Source organism: Dendrobium catenatum, unplaced genomic scaffold (genome assembly GCF_001605985.2).
Source record: "Dendrobium catenatum unplaced genomic scaffold, ASM160598v2 fragScaff_scaffold_1470, whole genome shotgun sequence".
In the NCBI taxonomy this organism is placed as follows: domain Eukaryota; kingdom Viridiplantae; phylum Streptophyta; class Magnoliopsida; order Asparagales; family Orchidaceae; genus Dendrobium; species Dendrobium catenatum.
Window position 1 is genome coordinate 74426 of NW_021319932.1, and position 22871 is coordinate 97296.

Genomic DNA, 22871 nt, shown 5'->3' on the forward strand with positions numbered 1-22871 from the left:
AAAAAGGATTCATGTAGCCGACCCCACGTAGTGGGATAAAGGCTTGATGTTGTTGTTGTTGTTGTTGTTGTATGTATCCTAAACATGTCTTTCTTGGCACAATGGGTTTTGAAAATTTTCTTCGTAATGTTGTAGGACACTGGGTATACACTCATTTTTTGATGTGGTAGGCAGGCATATACTCCCCGTAGATTCCCCTTATGTGGATAGTCGTCAGGAAGCTCTCGAAATTTGGACTGAATAATCTAAAAAAAAAAAAAAATACAATGTGCAAAATGCAGCTAAATAAAGCTACAAATACATAGTTAAATACTTAAAATGCAATACAAACACTTATAAACAAACAAAATATTGAACAACGAATTGAAAATACATGACTTTTATAGGGAACTTTTGAAACATTTGCAGTTCGTTAAGAATATAAACAAGATCTAATTGCTACACTCAAAGCCCTTAAATATCCACATAATGAGTTTGAATGAATCCAAGAACAGTGAAAAAGTGCTAGCTTTTCCTCCCATATATTTAGGGGAGAAATGAACTTCCATTGGATCCATATTATAAAAAATAATCATTTTGAAATCATGAAAAAATGCATGTGAAAATTATGTTGACATTTCAATTCATCCCAAAGTCACCTTCATTGTTAATGGATCCATAATATTTTTGTGTTAGAGGATAGAAGACCATTCTTGAAAATTTAAAATGAGAAATTAAAGGCAAACATCAAAATTTAGATAATTTCAATACCTATGCAAGTTTCATGAGACAATCTTTAACTTTGATATGCTATCTTGAAATTCATTTAAGTATTGTGATGACGTGCAAAATAATCAAATTTGAATATTTTTAAGTCATGCAAATTTCACGAGATGACTTTTGAATTTGTTAAAAAACACTTTGAGAAGCATGCAAATGCATCAAACGCACTGAAAATTATGAAGCTACATCATGAAAGTACATCGAAAATTGTCTAATTACACGACATAGGTGTAGTGAATAATTTGCAAGAAAATTAAATATTTTGTGACTAAAATGTCTCAAAACATGATAAACGTACAAATGTAATGCATGAGAATATTGTGTGAACTGAAAATTAATAAATAAATTTTAAATTTCTTGCTTTGAAAAGCATGTAAATTTGTTGAAACTTCATAACCAATTTTCAATCTTTTTTAAATGAAATGTTTGCATGTGCTCCAATGAATGTGCTAGAAGCTCGAATTTAATGTCCTAGAATGCTAAATGGCTATATGAATATGAATTTTATATGAGAAGCATATTGTTTCCTTGAGAAGTATATTGTCATTTTGAGAATAGTGCAATTATTTTGAGAAGCGCACCATCATTTTAAAGCATGAAATACATCATGTAAGATACATTGAAAAAGTTTGTGAATATACCATATAAATCCATCGATATGTATATAAGTGCATCATGTAGAAGCACAAAAAAGTGCGCAAGTAAATTAAAAGTTTGTAATTACATTGCACAAATACATAAAACATGTACACTTACATCATATAAGTGCATCGAAAAAATGCAAAAATATAATAAAATTATGCAAGTATATTTTGCAAATGTATCAAAAAGAGTGTACATACAACATATACGTGCATTGAAGAACGTACAAGAGTAGCGTGCCAATGTGCCAAAAAATATAAAAATGCATAAAAGGGTATGTATGACACATCAAATTATCAAAGTCAAAATTTCTTTCATGTGCTTCGATAAGTGTGAAATGTTCAAGTATTAAAGCCTAAGAATGTTTCATAAGCTAAGAATACAACAACAACATCAAGTCTTTATCTCACGGTGAGGTTGGCTACCTGAATCCTTATTCTCCATTGTATCCTATTAAGAGTTAAATTTTTATTTAAATTTAATAAAGAAATGTTATTTTTATTATTTTCTAACCAAGTCTTTTTAAGTCTACCTCTATCTTTCTTAATATAAGTCAAATATAATATATCTACTTTACTAACAGGGTCATCAGAAGTCCGCCATTTTATGTGACCAAACCATGTAAGGCTACTCTCTCTAATTTTATCTTCCACTAGAGCTACTCCAACCTTTTCATGTATTTGCTCATTTCGTATTATGTCTCTAAGAGTAAAGTTACTCATCCACTTGAGCATCCTCAGGTCTGCAACACTTAACTTAATATCATGCTTCTCTATTAATGACCAACATTCTACACCATAAAGCATTACAGGTCTAACCACCATCTTATAGAATTTTTCCTTAAGTTTGAGGGGGGACTTTTCTATCACACAATAAGCACGATGCATTACTCTACTTCAACCATCTAATTTGAATATTTCAAAATGTTTCCCAAATATCCATAAAAATGCAAAACTCTAAAAATACCAAAATTCAAAAATATTTAAAATTGAAATCAATCATCCAATCACTTAAAGAAAAACCCATCTATCATTCGCAACAGTTTGTTGAGGTGGACAAATTTAAATATCACTTCATCTCACAAAGGGCTAATATCTGGTCGAGAATATCACTATAATTAATTTTCAAACAATATCTTCCTAGTAAAGACGTGGCTTGTGTCTTCTAATCAGTGATTTTTTCTCCAAATGACACCACTAAATTATGGTTATGGCCAGAGCGTGTATGCTCCTCAATGATACTAAATTCCTGAGATATGAATCAATATGATATAATCGATAGGGCACAAAGCCTTCTGTTAGCTAAGGTGGATTCAAATTTGTCCCTTTAGACAAACACTCACCCCAGGTCTATAAGATACCCTTGAACGAAGTAACCCATGACTGCCGACAAGGATCATTGTATCAGGTTGGGTCAACTATCTCCTCTGACAAAGTAAACCAGGGACCATGATGGCTCAGGATGACGGATTCATCATCCATTCCCCCACCATTCGGTTTAGTGCAAGATGGTGCTTTTCAAATTTTAAATATCCAACTTCCAATACCAAATCCATACTGCAACTATATGTCAGATAGCACGCATTTCTATATTTCTGATTGATGACTAACCTTAATTGAAAGTTCTCTCTTGTTATCGAGAAGGGTAATTAACTATCAGGGCTTGCGTTTATAGAAAATCAGAACTCAGATTATAAAGTCCTTGCAAAATGACGGCGAAATCTCTAGGTAGTGTCTTATCTACAAATCCAATCGGCCTTCCCAAAATTTACCCTGAAAATTAATTTGTTAAAACTCCTCGAGAGCAGGGGAAGCCGTGGCGTGAATTTTCAGAGCCCACAACAACCTATGCTCCATAACTCTCTCCCATAGTTTTAAAGTTTGACACATTAACTTAATTCCTCAACAATTTGCACAATCTTGTGCATCACCTTTATTCTTAAAAATATGAATCAACATACCCATTCTCCACTTATCTGACATCTTTTGTCTTCAAAATAATATGAAAAAGTTTAGTAAACCAAGAGATTCCTTCATCTCCTAAGATTTCCACACCTCTATTGAAATAGTTTTTCCACCCTTCATTTTCTTTAAAGACACTCTAACTTTGGTTTCACTAATATGCCAATAAAAAAATCATTATTTTCATTTAGGGTATTAAGGTCACTAAAGTCAATCGCATTCTCACAATCTTCATTGAAAAGTGTAGCAAAATATCTCATCCGCCTTTGTTGAATATCATCTTCTAATAAAAACATGCTTTTGATCTTTATCCTTAATACACTTCACTTGAACTAAATCCTTACTATTCTTATCTCTTTGTTTGGTTAACTTTTACATATATCTTTCACCATTCTTAGTATCTAATCTATTATATAAATCATTAAAAGATAAAATATTTGCCTCGTTAAAAGTTTAGTAAATCTATATAAGTACTTTTCACACACATACATGTATATTTATATCACATTGTAAACTTTAATTACTTAATTTTCCTCAATTTTGTGCATAATAAAAACTTAAATTTTAACAAGTACGCATGCATGGTATAATATTCAGTAATAGCAATGAAATAAAATAAACAAATATAATTGTTATTGATGGGGACATCAGATCATCATGGAGAGTTTATCAGAGACGCGGCCGCCGATCTACGGCCACGATCCAGTCTTTATATTTTTGAGTCGTTGATGTATTTTTATTTTCATGTAGTTTGTTATTTGCTTATGTGGCATTGTGAGCCTTTGTATTTTTTATTTTATTTAGTTGCTTATGTGTTTTCTTTCCAGTAGTACCCCTCTTATGGGAGTTGTCATATGTAAGACCAAAGGGCGTTTGTGTCTTTTGTTTCGAATCATGTTGTAGGAGGCTATTTAAAGCCCCACTTTATTCTATTATGGTTAATGAATGATTATTGAGATTTCTTCCTGCACTTGTGTTTTGAGAGCTTTGAGAGTTCTTGGAGAGTTTTGGAGAGATCCCGTGGAGAGGGAGATTAGCGCATCACCCACCAACCTTCGAGACGGCCGGGTTCGTGGTTCTTCTTGTTATCTTTTCATTTTTTCCTCATCGAACTTCCTCCACCTTCCACTCCAAGCCGCCGGCCTTTTGACTCAACCCCGTTTCCATCCCAAACCCCACGGCCTCATCTTCGCCGAAGCCCTTAGCCCCATAAACCGTCGACCATAGCTCCTTGCCGCCGACCACCTCCCTTCTTTCCCCCTTTGATTTGTTTCCTATTTCGGATTTGGTATTTGTGGGCTCTGAAAATTCGGCCCCGGCCTCCCCGCCGCGCGATTTCTTTTGTTTTTTTTATTTCGAGCGAGGGAGTTTTAACGGATAGTTCCGGGGTAAATTTTGGAAGGCAGATGGGTTTGTAGATAAGACATTACACAGAGATTTCGCCCTCATTTGCGAGGACTTTATGATCTGAGTTTTGGTTTCCTATAGGCGCAAGCCCCTATAGTTAATTACCCCTCCCGATCACGAGAGAGAACTTTCGATTAAGGCTAGTCGTCGATCAGATTCGTATAGAGATACGTGTATCTGACATATAGTAGCAGCAATAGGTCTGGATTTGGATTTGAGAATTTGAAGAGTTTGATATTTAAAATAGAAATTGCACCATCTAGCACTTAAAGCGGATGGTGGGGGAATGGATGATGGACCCGATCAAGATCCCATGGTTCCGTCGTCCCGGGCCATCGTGGTCCCTAGTCTACTTAGTCAGAGGAGATAGTCGACCCAACCTGACAGAAGGATCCTTGTCAGCAGCCATGGGTTGCTTCGTCCAAGGGGACCTTGTAGACCTGGGATGAGTATTTGCCTAAGAGGACAAATTTGAATCCACCTTAGCTTACAGAGGGCTTTGTGCCCTGTCAATTATATCCTATTGATCCATATCTCAAGGATTTGATGCCAATAAGGAGCGTATTGGCTCTGGCCGTAACCGCTATCTGTGGTGCCATTTGGCGGCAAAACCAATCGGTTTAGAGGGCCTCGGGTCATCATAACCGTTTATCCTGCGGTGCCATTTGGCGGCAAAACTGCCGGTTAGAGGACACATACCACGTCCTTACTGGAAGGAGATTGTTTGAGAATGGATCCTAGTGATATTCTCGATTAGACATTTGGCTCTTTGTGAGCTAGAGTTTATTTGAATTTGTCCACCTCGACAAACTGTTGCGGAGGGTGGATGGATTTATTTCATTTTTAAATATTTGGGATTTTGTGATTGACTTTGGAAATTTTGGATTTTTGGACTTTTGGGAGGCATTTGGGAATGCCTAAAATTAACCCCTCCGATTGAGATTTACATTCAACACGGCCATCATCGGGGTGTTCGGGGTCATTTCTCTTTATTTGATTGGACCTTGTCAACTCAACCAAGCTATTGATCGAGGATCGGGTTTCTTGTAGGCTTTGTGCCTTTGTTCATGGATTTTCTTCATTGAAGGCCGAATATGAATGTATAAGATAAATATTCCGGTCGATTTCGTGATCGTATGTTTATCTGATGGTTCGAACCCTGTCTACTCCTATTTACATGCTTAGGAGGATCGGGTTTCGTAGGCTTCACGCCTTTTGTTTATGAATTTTGTAGTTGTGCAGGTAACAACCATTTGAGTGCGCACAACTTTTCATTTGAGGGCTTGTACACGCTTTCTGTCTGCTAGCACGAGTATTGCGGATCTGGTGGCGTTGCGTTGTAGATTGTAGACGCCTTATGTCTGCTTGTATGAGTGTTGCAGATCTAGTGGCGTTGCGTTGTAGATTGTAGACGTCTTCTATCTGCTTGTATGAGTGTTGCAGATCCGGTGGCGTTGCGTTGTAGATTGTAGACGCCTTCTGTCTGCTTGTATGAGTGTTGCAGATCCGTTGGCGTTGCGTTGTAGATTGTAGACGCCTTCTGTCTGCTTTCATAGATGTTGCAGATCCGGTGGCGTTCTAGTCTTGATATTGACTCCCCCCTTTCTCATTCACCGGGGATGAATTTTCTGGATTTTGGAGTCAAAGACTGCTGATTTGGAAAGAACTCCTTTTTAGGCTCTTTGGCGTAATGAACTTGTTATTTTTGGTATTTGTTGGCATCCGGATTGCTTTTCTTCTAAAGTGTAGAACCAAGAAGAAACTTTGGAACACCAGGAAGTTTGGTTCTAATTTGTTCAAACATTTCCTCCCCTTTGCCAGGGGGTGTCCTTTTTTCGTACATCGGGTTGCCTTTATACCCGGTGCACTGACAGCACTTTGATCACCACTATCGTAGGTGATACCTGTACTTGTGTCCACAGTGGTTCATTGTACTCACAACACACACTGTTGTTATCCACAAGTGGCTCGTATTTTTTTGTAAGGATCCGTAGTGTTTGCTACGAACTCCTAGGAATGTTCGTAGGAGACCCTCGTTTCTTGCGTCACATCCACCTTTCACCAATCTCAGGTGGTTTGATGATTGCACTTGCTTGTAGGGGACGGTCCTTCCATTATTGGTCTCCCATATTGCCTTCTCAATCAACAGGCATAGTTGCTAGTGTTGGAGAGTGATTTCGGGTGTGTGTAGGCATTGTCATAGGATTTCATGCATTGAGGTCATTTCACATTCGTAGACAGTTGTACTTAGTCTGCTAATCAACTACCTTCTGGTTGCAAAGAACATGTATGTCTGTCCTCGATCGGATGATTATTGGCACTAGCGGACATTTGCTTTCAATATGTGCTACGCTGAATACATCCGTAGGAAGTGTTGTAGTTTGATTGGTGTCAAATGTGCGGGAGCAATGATGCTCAAGCCAGGATCAAGTTCAAGTCTCTTCAGGACTGATTCAAATCAGGTTCATGAGCTTAATGTGCAAGCTCAATTCTATGTCCTTTGTAGTCCGAGTCTTGTTCAATTTTAGTGTCTTCTGCACTTACTTCCTTTGAATTTGAGTCCGAATGTATGTTCAAATGATTATTCAAAGTCTTCTGAGATCTTCTCTGGCAGCGAGCTCCGTTTAAGCTCCCGATCAAAATGTCGTAACTTCCGGTCCGGCCAGAAGGGGACGGCGTCGGACGAGCGAGTGAAGTCGAACAGCTACGAAGGAGGCGGGGAAGCACCTGACAGCCGGCGAGCCCCTGTCTTGCTTCCGATCAAGCTGTCGTAACTTCCGATCCGACTGAAAGGGTAAGTCGTCGTCGGAACGAAGTCGTCCAGCCACGAAGGTGTCGGAGAAGTCGCACGTAAGGGAGAAAGTTATTTTCACAGTGAGCGAGCGCCTGTTGTTGCTCCGATCAAATTGCCGTAACTTCCGATTCGACTCGAAGGAAACGTCGCCAATGGAGCGGGGTCGAACAGCCAGAAGGAGCTGGAGGAGTGCTCGACGGGTGAGAATTACCTTCACAGGCGAGCTCCCGATCCGATAGAAGGAAAAGTCGTCGAAGGTGCGGGAGATCGAGAGAGAGAGAGTCAGGAGAGATGGAGTGAGAGTGAGAGAGCCCGCATTTCCTCGATTTTTAACGAGGCAGAGGGGTCGTGCGGAGCTCGACGTGCCGCGATCGTGGGAGAGATGGCGACGACGTGCGTCGTGGGATGCCAGAGCAGGTGAGGATTTGAAATTTCATTTCTTTTTTTTTTTTCGGTACAGGTCAACAGTATTATTTGGAGTATATTTGGATTTGAATTCAAAGTATTTGAATTTCAAAATATTTCTAAATATATTAATTCTATTTTAGGAAAGTTTTTGAATAAGATCCCTTTGAGTATTTTCATTCAATTGGATTTAATTTAAAACTTTCCTAATCCTAGAACTTAAAATAGGAAGCTATTAAACTTTATTCACTAAGGTCCACTGGATCATCATTGCCGCCGGCGCCCTTACAGATAGAATTAGGAATTCTTTACTAAAAGCTCAGCCCTTCTCTTTGGAAAGATTTTCCTTCCCCTCATCAGCCGAAATTCCAACATTCAAACTCCTAAATTATTTCCTAAAGCTGTGAAGAGGAATAAGGAAATAAATCCAATTTTCTATCAACCTCCCGCTGCTCCTCTTCGCCGATTTCCTCAGGAATTCTGTCCAGAATTGTTTGTTCTCTTTGGAGAAGTTTGGGATTGTAACCTGCTGTTGACTGGTCCTTCCCCAAGCCATCACCATGGGTTATCTCTCCCCTCTCTCCAACCACTACTTCTTCCTTAGGCCAAAGCATTGAATGTCTTGAGTTCCTTTCTTCCAAACACCTCCTCCGACATCAAAATCTGAGAAATTTTCTCAGAAGTTTGGAGCCAAACCTGAATACGATTTCAGGTTTTGGAATCCGCATTTGGAAGAAGCCATGGACGAAGACGTTAAAGGCATCGAATGACGGACCTCAACATCTTTTTGGCAAAGGTTTCTTTTCTTACTTGTATCTTATTTCTTCGAAGTCTAAATTCTCACTTGGTTAGGTTGTATTCACGAAAGCTCCTCCAAGTGTTCTTGCTAAGCGTAGTCATTCGTAGGAATTGAGCGTGCTTTCTATGCATCCTAACTCTTGTTGTTAGATTAGGGATTACATTGAAAACTACTACTTTGCGTTGTTTAACTTATCTTAATTATTTTGAAAATTTTCAACGCTTGGAGCATATGATTTAGCCTACGCAAAGCACCTTTTTAATTGTTTTAATTGACGTTGTGAATTGCTCATAATTTTATTCCTAAATTGTTTTAATCAAAGAATTGTGCAATGTTTAAAATGAAGCCATAAGCATATCTTCTAAGCAGTCCTGCATCATCTGGTATCAGAGCATGGTATACTCTTGCATGTCTTAGGATTCCTGGTAGTTTTCCTTTTTGTGTTTTGATTTTGCATTATTTTTCATTTAGAAAAGCTTTTATTTTATCCCTAGGGTGCTACTAAAGCATTGTATGTCATTTTGTGAGCATAAAACATCTTAAGTTCATCTTACACCCTTGTTTAGTGGCTGTCCAGAAAATTCCTGCAACTTTTGGCAAGCTTTAGGACCCCCATTTAAGTGTTTATTTGCTGTCCTTAGCTTCGCAATCATTAATACTTGTTAGGATGACTTAGTACTTGAGTGTAGTTTGCTGTCCCTGAATTTCCTGCACCATATAGGTTCATTTTAGACTGTTTTGTCATCCATAGCTTGCTGTCCACTTCCTAGGAAACCCTCCAAGTACCCCATTGTGCTTAGGAATGGACCCGGAACAACTAGGAAGGACTTTAGACCTCTTGGTAAGCCAAATGAACACTATTAGCCAGCAACTCAAGGAAAACCAGTCGGATCTAGCTGAGCTTCGTAGGAACACCACCGAGAGATTTGATACACTTGAGCGAGCTAGAGACCACCCTACTCCCTACACCCCATCTAGACCACCTTCTATGTATGGGGATGATACTTACCCGGATGAGAGGCCACATCGGGCCAATCATCGAGCTCCCTACCATGGACATGACCCACGTCATGATCCTGGTTTGGATGATAGGCATCACCGTGCCAATCATCGTGCTACCAACCACGGCCATGATCCCGATGCACCACTGATGAAGAACATTAAGGTTGATGCTCCTACCTTTGATGACACCCTCGATCCCCAGCTCTTCCTAAACTGGGTCAAAGGTATGGACAATTTCTTTAAGTGGTATGCCATATCTGAGGCTAGGAAGGTTAGTTTTGCAGCTATGAAACTAACGGGTAGGGCGAGTCAGTTTTGGTCGAACTTAGAGAGTCTCAGGGAAGATAGGAATGAGTACCCTATTGTAGATTGGCTGTCCATGAAGCGGGAACTCAAACAAAAGTACTTGCCTTCGTTGTACTTCCCTCGCCTATTGGACAGGTGGAATAGGTTGACCCAAGGCAACAAACCAGTGAAGGAGTACATCGCCTCGTTTGATGACTTCTTGATTCGCTGCAAAGGGGAGACCTCTACCACCCCCACGCAGATCTTATCTATGTTTCGTACCGGGTTGCGTGAGGATCTACACAATGAGTTATTTACCCGGAACGTCACTACACTGGAGAATGCCTACAGCCTGGTGCTTGACTTAGAGCAGACCCGTTCACAGCATCTGAGCCGTTCACATGACTCTAGGCCTTCCTACAGACCTTCTGGTAGTTCCACCCCTCACACCCTACTGCCCAGTCGACCCTTGGGAGCACTACCCGACCCTCGTCTGGTCCCCCCACTCCTCGTCCTGATGTTAGAAGTAAGCCTCCCACTCCGGATACCCATCGATCTAACCCCGGGACCAAATGCTTTAGATGTCAGGGTCGCCTCTCAGTGCTCTAGTCCACATAAAGTCACGATTATCGAAGAGATCACTGAAGCTAAATTCGATCTCGAAATCGACCTGATTCACCAAGTGGACAATGATGGTGAATTCTTTGAGGAGGATGACGACACTGCTGTCATCCAGTACATTCAGAAAATTGACACTTCTCCCACCTGCGTGACGAGATGTGCACTGTCACAACCCGTTACCACCGACGACTGGCGTAGGACTACGATCTTTCACACCTATACTAAAATCAAGGATAAGAACTGTAAAGTCGTCGTGGATAGTGGTAGCTGCATCAATGCTGTCTCCTCCAGCATGGTGTCTAAGCTTGGTCTGTCTGTCGTTCCCCACCCTAACCCCTATAAGGTAGCTTGGGTCAACACCACTGCCTTGGAGATAAAGGAACGTAGCTTCATACCTATCTCCTTCGCTGACTATAAGGAGAATGTTTGGTGTGATGTGTTGATTATGAATATTGGACAAATCCTTCTAGGACGCCCCTGGATTTTTGACAACGATGTCCACATCTACGGTCGTTCAAACATCTGCGTGTTTGAACATGATGGTAAAAAGATCAAGCTTTTGCCATCACAGCCTCAGGTTTCGGATGATCCTGAATCCAACCCTGTCAAAGCCAAGAAGGGACTGAACCTGATAGCTACCATAGCCCAGAGCGTGCCTTTACACACCTTAGTCGATCGTGAGACTCCCACTGAGTTTGAAGGATCAGTCCTTCCTGAGAGTCAGCTCATACCTAGTAGACTTGTTGAGGTTCATCCTGATGGTCCTTCCGATCCATTACCCCTGATTGGAGGCATTTCATATGTTCTTAATCTAACCCCTGGAGCCTCCCTATCTGATCGTATTCCAGGTGGTCTCGACTTCCTCGATTCAGTGATTTTTTACTTTTGGTCTAAGTTCTTCTGAAATTATATACGGGTTCAAACCTAGACAGCCGTTAGATCTGATACCCATGAGTTCTAGGTATAGGATTTCTGAGTCTGCATCAGCATTTGCATCTCATTTGCATGAACTTCATAAGGACATTGCACAACAAATTGAAAAGAATAATCAGGAATATAAATTACATGCAGATCTAAAACATCGATTTAAAACTTTTGAGGTTGGTGACTTTGTTATGGTACGGATTCGTCCAGAACGGTTCCCTTCGGGAACAGTCAAGAAATTGCATGCAAAGAGTGTTGGACCTTTCAAAATACTTAAGAAAATTAACGACAATGCTTATATAGTAGATCTGCCTGCAGATTTCAAAATAAACCCCTCTTTTAACATAGAAGACTTAGTGGCATATGAAGGTCCTGATTTTAACCCACAAAATCCACTATCAAAACAACCTTGTGTGAACCCACCCTGTGATATCCCAAACCTACCTCCACTACCAAATATTCCCAAATTTCCTATAGCAGAGCAAGTGGAGGCAGTCTTAAGTGATGAGATCATATCCACAAGAGAAGGAGGACGAAGAAAAGGGCAATTGTGTCATGTCAGCTAGAGTCTTTTGTATGAGGCTATTTAAAGCCCCTTTGTTTTATTTTCAAGTTAATGAATGATTATTGAGATTTCTTCCTGCACTTGTGTTTTGAGAGCTTTGAGAGTTCTTGGAGAGTTTTGGAGAGATCCCGTGGAGAGGGAGATTGGTGCATCACCCACCAACCTTGGAGACGGCCAGGTTCGTGGTTCTTCTCGTTATCTTTTCATTTTTTCCTCATCGAACTTCCTCCACCTTCCACTCCAAGCCGCCGGCCTCTTCACTCAACCCCGTTTCCATCCCAAACCCCACGGCCTCATCTTGGCCGAAGCCCCTAGCCCCATAAACCGTCGACCATAGCTCCTTTCCGCCGACCACCTCCCTTCTTTCCCCTTTGATTTGTTTTCTATTTCGGATTTGGTATTATTTGGAGTATATTTGGATTTGAATTCAAAGTATTTGAATTTCAAAATATTTCCAAATATATTAATTCTATTTTAGGAAAGTTTTTGAATAAGACCCCTTTGAGTATTTTCATTCAATTGGATTTAATTTAAAACTTTCCTGATCCTAGAACTTAAAATAGGAAGCTATTAAACATTATTCACTAAGGTCCACTGGACCATCATTGCCGTCGGCCCCCTTACAGATAGAATTAGGAATTCTTTACTAAAAGCTCAGCCCTTCTCTTTGGAAAGATTTTCCTTCCCCTCATCAGCCGAAATTCCAACATTCAAACTCCTAAATTATTTCCTAAAGCTGTGAAGAGGAATAAGGAAATAAATCCAATTTTCTATCAACCTCCCACTGCTCCTCTTCACCGATTTCCTCAGGAATTATGTCCAGAATTGTTTGTTCTCTTTGGAGAAGTTTGGGATTGTAACCTGCTGTTGACTGGTCCTTCCCCAAGCCATCACCATGGGTTATCTCTCCCCTCTCTCCAACCACTACTTCTTCCTTAGGCCAAAGCATTGAATGTCTTGAGTTCCCTTCTTCCAAACACCTCCTCCGCATCAAAATCTGAGAAATTTTCTCAGAAGTTTGGAGCCAAACCTGAATACGGTTTCAGGTTTTGGAATCGGCATTTGGAAGAAGCCATGAACGAAGACGTTAAAGGCATCGAATGACGGACCTCAACATCTTTTTGGCAAAGGTTTCTTTTCTCACTTGTATCTTATTTCTTCGAAGTCTAAATTCTCACTTGGTTAGGTTGTATTCACGAAAGCTCCTTCAAGTGTTCTTGCTAAGCTTAGTCATTCGTAGGAATTGAGCGTGTTTTCTATGCATCCTAAGTCTTGTTGTTAAATTAGGGATTACATTGAAAACTACTACTTTGCATTGTTTTACTTATTTTAATTATTTTGAAAATTTTCAACGCTTGGAGCATGTGATTTAGCCTACGCAAAGCACCTCTTTAACTGTTTTAATTGACGTTGTGAATTGCTCATAATTTTATTCCTAAATTGTTCTAATCAAAGAATTGTGCAATGTTTAAAATGAAGCCATAAGCATATCTTCTAAGCAGTCCTGCATCAGTTATAGACCAAACGTAATCACCCATTTTACTTCTCTTTCATGTGTTGACACTCTTCCAAATTTCTTCATAATCTGTAGGACTTCTTTTAATGCAACACCTAAGGTCAAATATTGTGCCTTAAAACTGTATTTTCATTATTTTCAATTAATTCACCATATACATTTTAAATTCTTACCAAAATTTCCTCAAGAATTTTTGTTTGATTCTAGTAATTTGTCACAACTCAACAATTAAATTTTCTTCCCTATCCAAAATAACACTAATTGCATTAAATTTTATTTGCCTGAATCCTAAACTGTTGTCAAAATAACATCGGATACATCAGATGTTTTAAAATAACACCGAATGCATCCATTATTAATAAAACACCATCGTTGACCTTTGAATAATAATTTCATTCATTTTTTTTCTAATTTATAATTATTATATCCTACAAAATGATTAAAATGAGGTTATTAAAAATCATAGTACTTCTATTTTCTTTCTTCCTCGTCGAAACGAGACTTTCATGCACTTGATTTCTTTCTATTAAGCAATCACATACTATAATTTCAATTAGAGTAATAGTATTTATACAATTTTTTTTTAAAATTTGAATAGAAAATTAGAATTAAATCATTTACACTTTCTCTGTCATCAGAAATAGAAACTTTCAAACACCTCTTCCTTCCTCTCGCTGAGCCCAAATCTTTAAACAACCTAAAAAGTAGAGAAATTCTCCTCCCAAGATTTTTCTTGAGTACAAATTTCTCTCTCACACACACACACACTTAGGAGTGTCAATATTTCAACCCATTTGGAAAATAGGTCAGGGTTGGGTTGCAATTTTTGACCCGATTAAAAATTATGGTCGGGTTCAGGTCAACTTGAAAACACGAAATCAGTCTAACTGACCCAGGTTATGCTCGCCTCCACCCCGCCCTAACGGCCTCGTGCTCACTCCTCCACCCACCCACGCTTGTAGCTGTCTTGAGATTGCACCGGAATGGACGCACCCTCACTCGTGCTCGCACCCACACAGCCGCACTCTCGCCCTTGCTTGCATCTGAGCTCTCGCCATTCACACCAATGCTTGCCTGCACGTGCTCATCCGCTTGCGAACCTCGCCCCCTAGCCCTCGTGCGCTTTCCCTTTGCCTTGCCTACTCACCCCCGCCCTTGCACCCTCTGCGCTTGACCGTTCATGCCTCGTGGCCTCATGGTTAATAGGTCGAGTCGGGTTCGGATCCAGGTATCTGAACCATTTTGCAATTCGGGTCGGGTTTGAGTTTGCTGAGTTGGACCCATGTCAGTTCCAAATTCGACCCGAATACCCATTTTGACTCCCCTACTCTCACCCAATTTTTTCTTCCTTTTAGTCACCGTTTATTCTACTCCTTTCGTTCATGCGACATTTCTAAACAAAGCAGAAGTTGATATTTCACGTAAGGAGTCGCATTTATTTGCTTTTGATCGGGTTGGTATGCTCATTCGTGGAATCCCGAGCTCAATCGCTAGCTCACCCATTCTCATTTGTGCTCACCCGCTTGCTTTGTTGCTTGCCCGCGCTTTAGTTAGGGGATCGGTTCAATTGAACTAGTCAAGCTAGTTCAAACATTCTCCCTTTCTAATAAAAATTTCGTCATTGAAATTTAAATGAGAAGTAAATAGACATACCTTAGTTGAATAAATATGGATATTTAGATCTCATTACCAACTCTTTCCCCTATGTGTTCTCTCTTTCTATTCCATGCTTCCATAAAATTTGCACAAATGGTATCTCTTGATTCCTTCAAGCTCTTCTACATATTTTAAATCAAGCTGCAATTCAGTTGATTTTGGAAAAATTCTTTTTGACTTATCAAATATATATTTTCGAAGTACATATATATGAAAAATATTAGAAAATTAGAAATTTAAATCACTTATAGTTTCTCTGTTGTTAGAGATAGAAACTTCCAAACCACTCTTCCTTCTTCTTCCTCGTCTTGCTAATCCTAGATCTTTCGACAACCTCAACAGTAGAGAAATTCTCCTCCCAATTTTTTTCTTGCACACAAATTTCTCTCTCTCTCACCCAATTTCCTTTTCTTCCTCTCAGTCACTGCTTTCTCGGCTTCTCTCATTCGTGTGACATTTATGGACAGAGCGGGAGTTGATATCTCACACGAGGAGTCACATTTATATGCTTTCGATCGCATTGGTCTACTCATTCGTGCTATCCCAAGCTTGCTCGCTCGCTTATGCTCACGTGCGCTTGCCCATGCTTGCCCGCTTGCTCTGTTGCTTGCGCGTGCTTTAGTTAGGGGACCGGTTCAATTGAACCGATCCAGCCGGTTGTAACATCTGACTAAACAAATTAGGGTCGATGATAGCACTAAATGATATAATCATGATATCTTCATTGGGTTCGTCATCACTTCCTCTACCATCTGTTTTAAATATAAGATGGTAAACATCAGACCCAATATCAAAATACTTCTACTAGATGTAAGTATTTAGCTTCTAAAGATTTGCTTTAATTGAAAATTCTCTCTTATTATAGAAGGGTAATTAACTAAGACTTGTGCCAATGGGAAATGTGGAACTATATTATAAATTTTTTTTTTGAAACGGGAGCAAAACCTCTAAGTATTGTCAATCATGAATGTCTTCTGAAAATATGACCCAAAACTATTAAACTCTCCCAGCAATTGTCGTATGTTAATTTTTGGAGCCCACACTTCCTTATTCATGTAATCAATTGATATTTTTAGGCAGAGAACAATAGCTCTTTCAAAGCAAGGTTCCTCACATTTCTTAATTTAGCCTATTAAATTTATCTTTTGGATTATAGGTAACATTCTGATACCTCACTGGGAAGTATTGCAATATTAGTTACATGTTTTTAATATTTTAGAATTATTTTATGTTGCTAATTACATTGTTTATATTACCAAGCCTCAAAGTAATTAACGGTAGAAGTTCCCTTATTCATTCATTGGGTAGTTTTGGATCGTGGAACTCTTAGTTTACTTTTCAAAAAATGGTATAGTATAGCATTTGAAAGTCTTGTTTCTCTCTTGTAGAAAGTAACAATCAGAAAATTCTGTAGGAGGAAGATCAACTCTAGAAGATATCTAAATTTTGTGCCGATCTGCTCTATCCTTTTTGAAATTCTTTCTTGTTATTTTATTATTCTTATACTGCTTAGCGGATAAACATCCTAATATACTTTTTGTTGCCAGTGGGTTACAAATTACTGAAGCACTAAAGTTGCAGATGGATGTTCAGAAGCGACTACATGAACAACTAGAGGTAAGTTGTAAATTGTTCTTATTTCTAATGGTATATTGATGCAGGATGTATTAAGCTCTACCAATTCATAATCAAAATTAACGATATGAAATCTAAATTTAGAGATGCTTTGTAATTTAATTTGTGCTTCTAATGCAAACAAATTCACCAAAAAGCAAGCAATTCGAGAGGAGGTAAACTATCTATCTCATTGGATTACATACTATATTATTGATTGAAAATAAAAATACTAAATCTGTGTGAAAACCGATGATCCTCCTAGGAGAAATTAACCAGAAGAAACTTAGATCATAAAAGAAGCACAGTAGATCTATATTTCGTGTACACAGAAAAAAACTAGATATGTGTTAACTCTGATTAATTCCAATCTTTCGTTGCAACCAGTAACTAAAATAAGATGAGAAGAAGAGAGAGAACATAATGCTCAAGTCTCACAATTCATTAAGGGCAATTTATGAAGATTTTGAAGAAGAAGAAACCTTTGCATCTAAAGAAAATTCTTTGTGCAGTAGCTATTAATGTTTGTAATTTTAACCCTTAATTTATAAAAGGATGCAAGGTAGAAGAAATCAACAAATATTTTACAAAAGTTTTGGATTAATGTTGAGCATTCATTACTACAGTTGATTAGACCGTAAGGTATGGTCTAGAAGAATATATCTTATGGTGGATTTATTGTGAGGTATGTTATCTGTAATGCACCTTATAATACACTGATGGAGCTCAAGTTTTGGAAATGTAAGGTACAAAAATCTCTCGTTGTACTTTATGGCATCTCTAAGTTAAGGTATTACATTCAGTTCTATAACCCGAATATAGTCTGGCCTCCCCATCAACATATGAGATTATCACGTACGGTATGATCGTCTAAAATATAACGTAAGGGACATATGATACTTTGGGTTGCATGTTGATTCTCAATTACAACTTAGGAATCAAATAAAAACTATAACTCAAATATTAGTATGTAACTTCAAATAAGAAAAGGCTTAACAAACTGTCGTTTTCATTGGAAAGGCATACCGTAGGTTGGCTGATGTTTTCATTTGTGGTCACTCAGAATCATGTATGAAGGGTCACTCTTGGATATTTTCAATATCTTAGACGCGATGGCGAAGTCAATTTTGTAGTTGAATGACGTTTTGATGATTTTGTGTGACGTCGCTCCAATTAATGTTATGCTTGTTGTTATTCAATCTCGTTGCGTGTTAAAAGTGCCTTTTTGGTAAATTCATCGTCTTGAAATATTGGCTCTGATCGCTGTAAAGGTGACTTCCTCCCGTTCACACGCTTCTTCTACGGCATCCTCTTCTCTCGGATCGGAAGTCCCGACACTTTGATCGGAAGCAACAACACGAGCTCGCCGACTGCGAGGGAACTTTCTCCCTTGAGTATGCTCCTTCTGTTCCTCTGTGGTCGTTCGACTACGCTCCTTGGACGACTTTCTCTTCTGGTCGGACCGGAAGTCACGAAATTTTGATCCGAGGCAACAATAGGAACTCGCGGCTGTGAAGGTAACTTACCTTCTATTGTGCGCTTCTTCGGCTGAACCCTATAAATGTGTCGAACCAGAGAGGTAGAAGGAGAGGATGATTAATGACTTAATTAAGTTTAATTAGAGTTGATCTTAATTAATTATAATTAGTTTTAATTGTAATCATGTTAATTAATCAAACTAATTTTAACTATAGTTAATTATTATTTATTAATTATAATTAATTGAAGTTAATTGATATTAATTAGTTATAATTATAGTTAATAGTTTAATTGATTATAATTAATTAAAAGTAAATATAATTAATTAAATATAATTATAATTAATTAATATTAATTATAATTAATAAATATTAACTATTAAATTAATTTATAATAAAAAATACATGCCTCTCCCACCTCGATCCACGAGCTTCCACTGCCGGTTCACCGGTCGCCAAGGTATAGACCTCCTAAACTTGGGAGAACCCGCCCTCGGCACTTGCAACGGGGCGAATAACCACCCATGCGTGCTTTTCTTAGCACGGTGAAAGGAAGTTCGCTCCAGTGCTTGTGGCAAGGCGGGTAATCCCCCTAAAGTCATTTTTCGGTGTTTGTAGCACGCCAAGGGACCACCCATGCACGCTTTTCTTAGCATGGTGGGAGGGAACTTGATGCGGTACTTACAACGAAGCAGACGATCCATGTGCGTGCTTTTCTTAGCGCGGCGGGGCAAAAATATAAGTACTTGTACGCAGGGAAAGAGCTGCCTTTTTCGAACATATGCTTTTAAAGACCCATGTACATTTTTTTTGGTGTGATGGATGACAAAGACTATGGTTGTGGTGTCTCACAACACCAACCATGCACGTCTTTCTTGACGCGGCGGGTAGGCTGCTTTTTGGTTTTTTTCGTAAACCGGGGAGACGCTGGGAGGCTGCCGAAATTTTGGGTGAACTTGAAACAAGTTGAGGACCAAGTTTGAACTCAAAGGACAGCAGGGGATTTATACTTGGACTTGTGGACCCAATGCAAATGACTAATAATAAAGATTTTGAACTTAATCAAAATGAAATTGAAATGAGAACTTAACTTGAGCTCAATTTGGACATTAATTGAACTTGCAAAGACTTCAGGCGATTTTGAACAAGAATTTGCACTGTAGACATGCATTTGAACTTGAACCATACAGCATCAAGTGTGACTTGTGAACTTGATGAACTTAAATCTAGATGAATTAGAGCTTGAACAATCACTTACACTTGAACTAAACAAAACAACAAGAAGACTTACAGAAGTCCTTGACTTGAATCAAATAACAAAGAACTGAACTTTGAATGCTTAATCAAGCATGGAAATGCAAATGTCAATTTAAGCTATGAATTATTTAGTTGTATCAACTATCACTTCATGATTAGTTTTGGTGTGTAGTCACCTATATGGAGTCTTGCTATCAAAGCCGGTCAACTTGAAAGTACAGTGGTCCACCAAAGAAAGGGAACATCGATGAGTTGTAAATGCAATGGATTCTCTACAAACATGAGTAAGAAATATGCAATGGGTGTACTAACCTCTACGTAGTCAATCTCAAACTGCAAACAAGTACATCAAACCACCTGAGATTGGTGAAAGGTGAATATGATGCAGGGACAATGACTCTTCTACGAACACTTCTAGGAGATCATAGTGAATACAACGGGTCCCTACAAATAAACACGAACCACTGTGGGCACAAGTACATACATCACCTACAACAACGGTGATTGAGATGCTGTGAGTACGAAGACAACTCAATGTACGGAGAAGAACACATCCTGACAGAATGGAACAGATGTTTGAACAAATTCGAACTAAACTTCATGGTGTTCCAAAATTTCTTCTTGGTCCTATACTTTGAAGAAAATAGTTATGGTATCCACAAACACCGGAAATAACAAGTCTATTACACTAAAGAGCTTAAAAGGAGTTCTTTTCAAATCATCGGCCATTGATTTCAAAGTCCAAAAAGACCTCCCGATGAATGAGAAAATGGAGTCTGTATCAAAACAATGAAATGTCTCGTGAGATTCAGATGAAAATGCTATGATTCAGCTATATCCAAAAGCAGGAGATTAGTTAGTGCACTACAATCTACCTACGTAAATCATGCAAGTAGTGCACGTCAGTCTACCTGTACAAAGCAACAAATAACTGATCCAGAAGCTGCTACAACACCCACCGGATCTTCAATCACACCCACAAAAATCCAAAAATACCAAAATTCCAAAAAGATCATCCAAATCATGGAGGGGTTCACAAATACGATGGCCTGGGACGACGGAACCATGAGATCTTGATCGGGTCTATCATCCATTCTCCCACCATCCGCTTTAAGTGCGAGATGGTGAAATTTTTATTTTAAATATCAAATTTCCAAACCTAAGCCCATACTGCTACTATATGTCAGATACCACGTACCCACGGATACGATGTATTCATTGACGACTAGCCTTAATAAAAAATTCTCTCATTATCGGGAGAGGTAATTAACTATAGGGGCTTGCGCCTATATGAAACTTGAACTCAGATCATAAAGTCCTCACAAAATGAGGGGGAAATCTCTAGGTAGTGTCTTATCTACAAACCCATCTGCCTTCCAAAATTTACCCCGGAACTTAATCCGTTAAAACCACCCCCGAAAAAAAAAAGCAATGGTAGGCGGAGGCTGGGCCGAATTTTCGGAGCCCACAAGCCCAAAAGAACAAACCCTAGATCTCAAATGTATTATCTCCTTCAAGATGAAAACAAACCCTAGCCCAGAAAAACTAATTAAAGTCAAAGGAAACTTACAAAATCCCTAAACAGCCTTTAATTCAAAATTTCCCTCCTAAATAGCAATTTAATTAATTACTTGGGCCCCACTAGGGCATCCATCCCGTCCCACCCACCCCCCCCCGCATCCATCCCGTCCCCCCCCGCCCCCTGTTTGGGCCGCTGGTTGTAGAAGAGTACCGGTCCAGGTTGGATCGGTTCAACCTGCCCCTTCTAGGCTGGCCTAAGACAATTGCAACGATGAAATTGTGGCACAAGGTAGGCAATTTTGATGGATCGGGGGTTAGATGTGGGACAAATTTATTGGGATCATAAAAGAAGAGTCTCAATGTGAATGATGCTTTTGGTGGAGATTGAGAAGGAGATGAAGCACCTAACAAGAGGCTCAAGGAGAGCACCATCATTATGGATCTAACAACTAAAGTAGTTAGAAAATAAAAAACAACGAGAAAAATTGGATAATTAGGCAACTTCGAGCTTACCTAAAACTCTAGAAATTCATTCAGAAAGAAGAAAGAGAAAATTTAAGGATGCCCATAAAATCAGGTAATCATTAGGTTGCATACTGCTAATTCTTCCCAAGGAGAGGTATATATATGATTGCATGATCTATAAGACCTATTTAAATATACGATTTTTTTTTTGAAAATTGCAAATTTGCATTGAAAGTGAATCAAAGAAAACTAATTACACTTGATAAAAGGGTAGCCATCCTCCTTGACTAAATCTAGCAAGGTGGACGGAATGCTACCAAAAGAAGAGCTATCAAACATAAAACTACCTTCTAAAGCCAAAGTAGCACAAAAATCCGCTACTCGGTTACAATTCCTATTAACACGGTGAAAAATGATTTTATTAAAATCATTAAGAAAGACAAGCTCCTTATTCAATCCCTCCTCCAAATGCCAATCTATCTTCTTCAAAGAATGTTGTACGTAAGTAATCACATTGATGTTATCACTTTCAATGATAACACCATTGCTCTCAAGCATCCATTCTTGTATGAACTTCCTAAGGACGAGGATCGCTTCCAACTCTAATTGAGCAATATCCCAATGTAAGGAACTCTTCCCAAAAGCAAGGAGCAATCTACCTTTGTAATCTCTGAAAATGCCTCCAATACCAGCCCGATTATTAGAAAGCAAAGAAACATCCACATTAATCTTGATCCAATCTAGAGGTGGAGGGTGCCAAGAGATTAAAGACTCCCGATGGAGGTTAGCACCCCAGCTAGGGGTGTAAACGAGTCGAGTCGAGTCGAGTTTTGGCCCTTATCGAGCTCGGCTCGTTAGATAGATAGCGAGCTCGAACTCGAGCTCGAGCTCGAGTCGAGCTCGACAGTCGAGCTCGAACTCGAGCTCGTGTCACTGTTATCGAGCTCGAGCCGGCTCGCGAGCCGGCTAGCCAGCCATGTGCGGGAATTTTTAAATTTAGGCGGGATTTTTCAAAAATTTTAAAATTAGGCGGGATTTTTAAACTTTAAGCGGGATTTTTAAACTTTAAGAGGAATTTTTAAAACTTAAACAAAAGTTTTATAAAAATATGAAATATTTCACTTTTAAATAAAATTTAGGTGATTATTATTATAATTTTTTAATATTTAAATTTAATAAATAAAATAAAATTATTTT

The 22871-nt window shown here is 38.9% G+C and overlaps 1 protein-coding gene across 3 annotated transcripts in view; it reads left to right on the forward strand.

Moving 5' to 3' along the window:
* The window catches only part of LOC110110040 (myb family transcription factor PHL7), a 43799-nt gene that overhangs the window by 10644 nt on the left and 10284 nt on the right, over positions 1-22871 (forward strand). For all 3 annotated transcript variants that reach the window (XM_028700231.1, XM_020841328.2, XM_028700232.1), the window contains one exon: positions 16887-16956. In XM_028700231.1, the coding sequence (XP_028556064.1) occupies positions 16887-16956 (70 nt within the window). The remainder of the gene's footprint in view (positions 1-16886; positions 16957-22871) is intronic.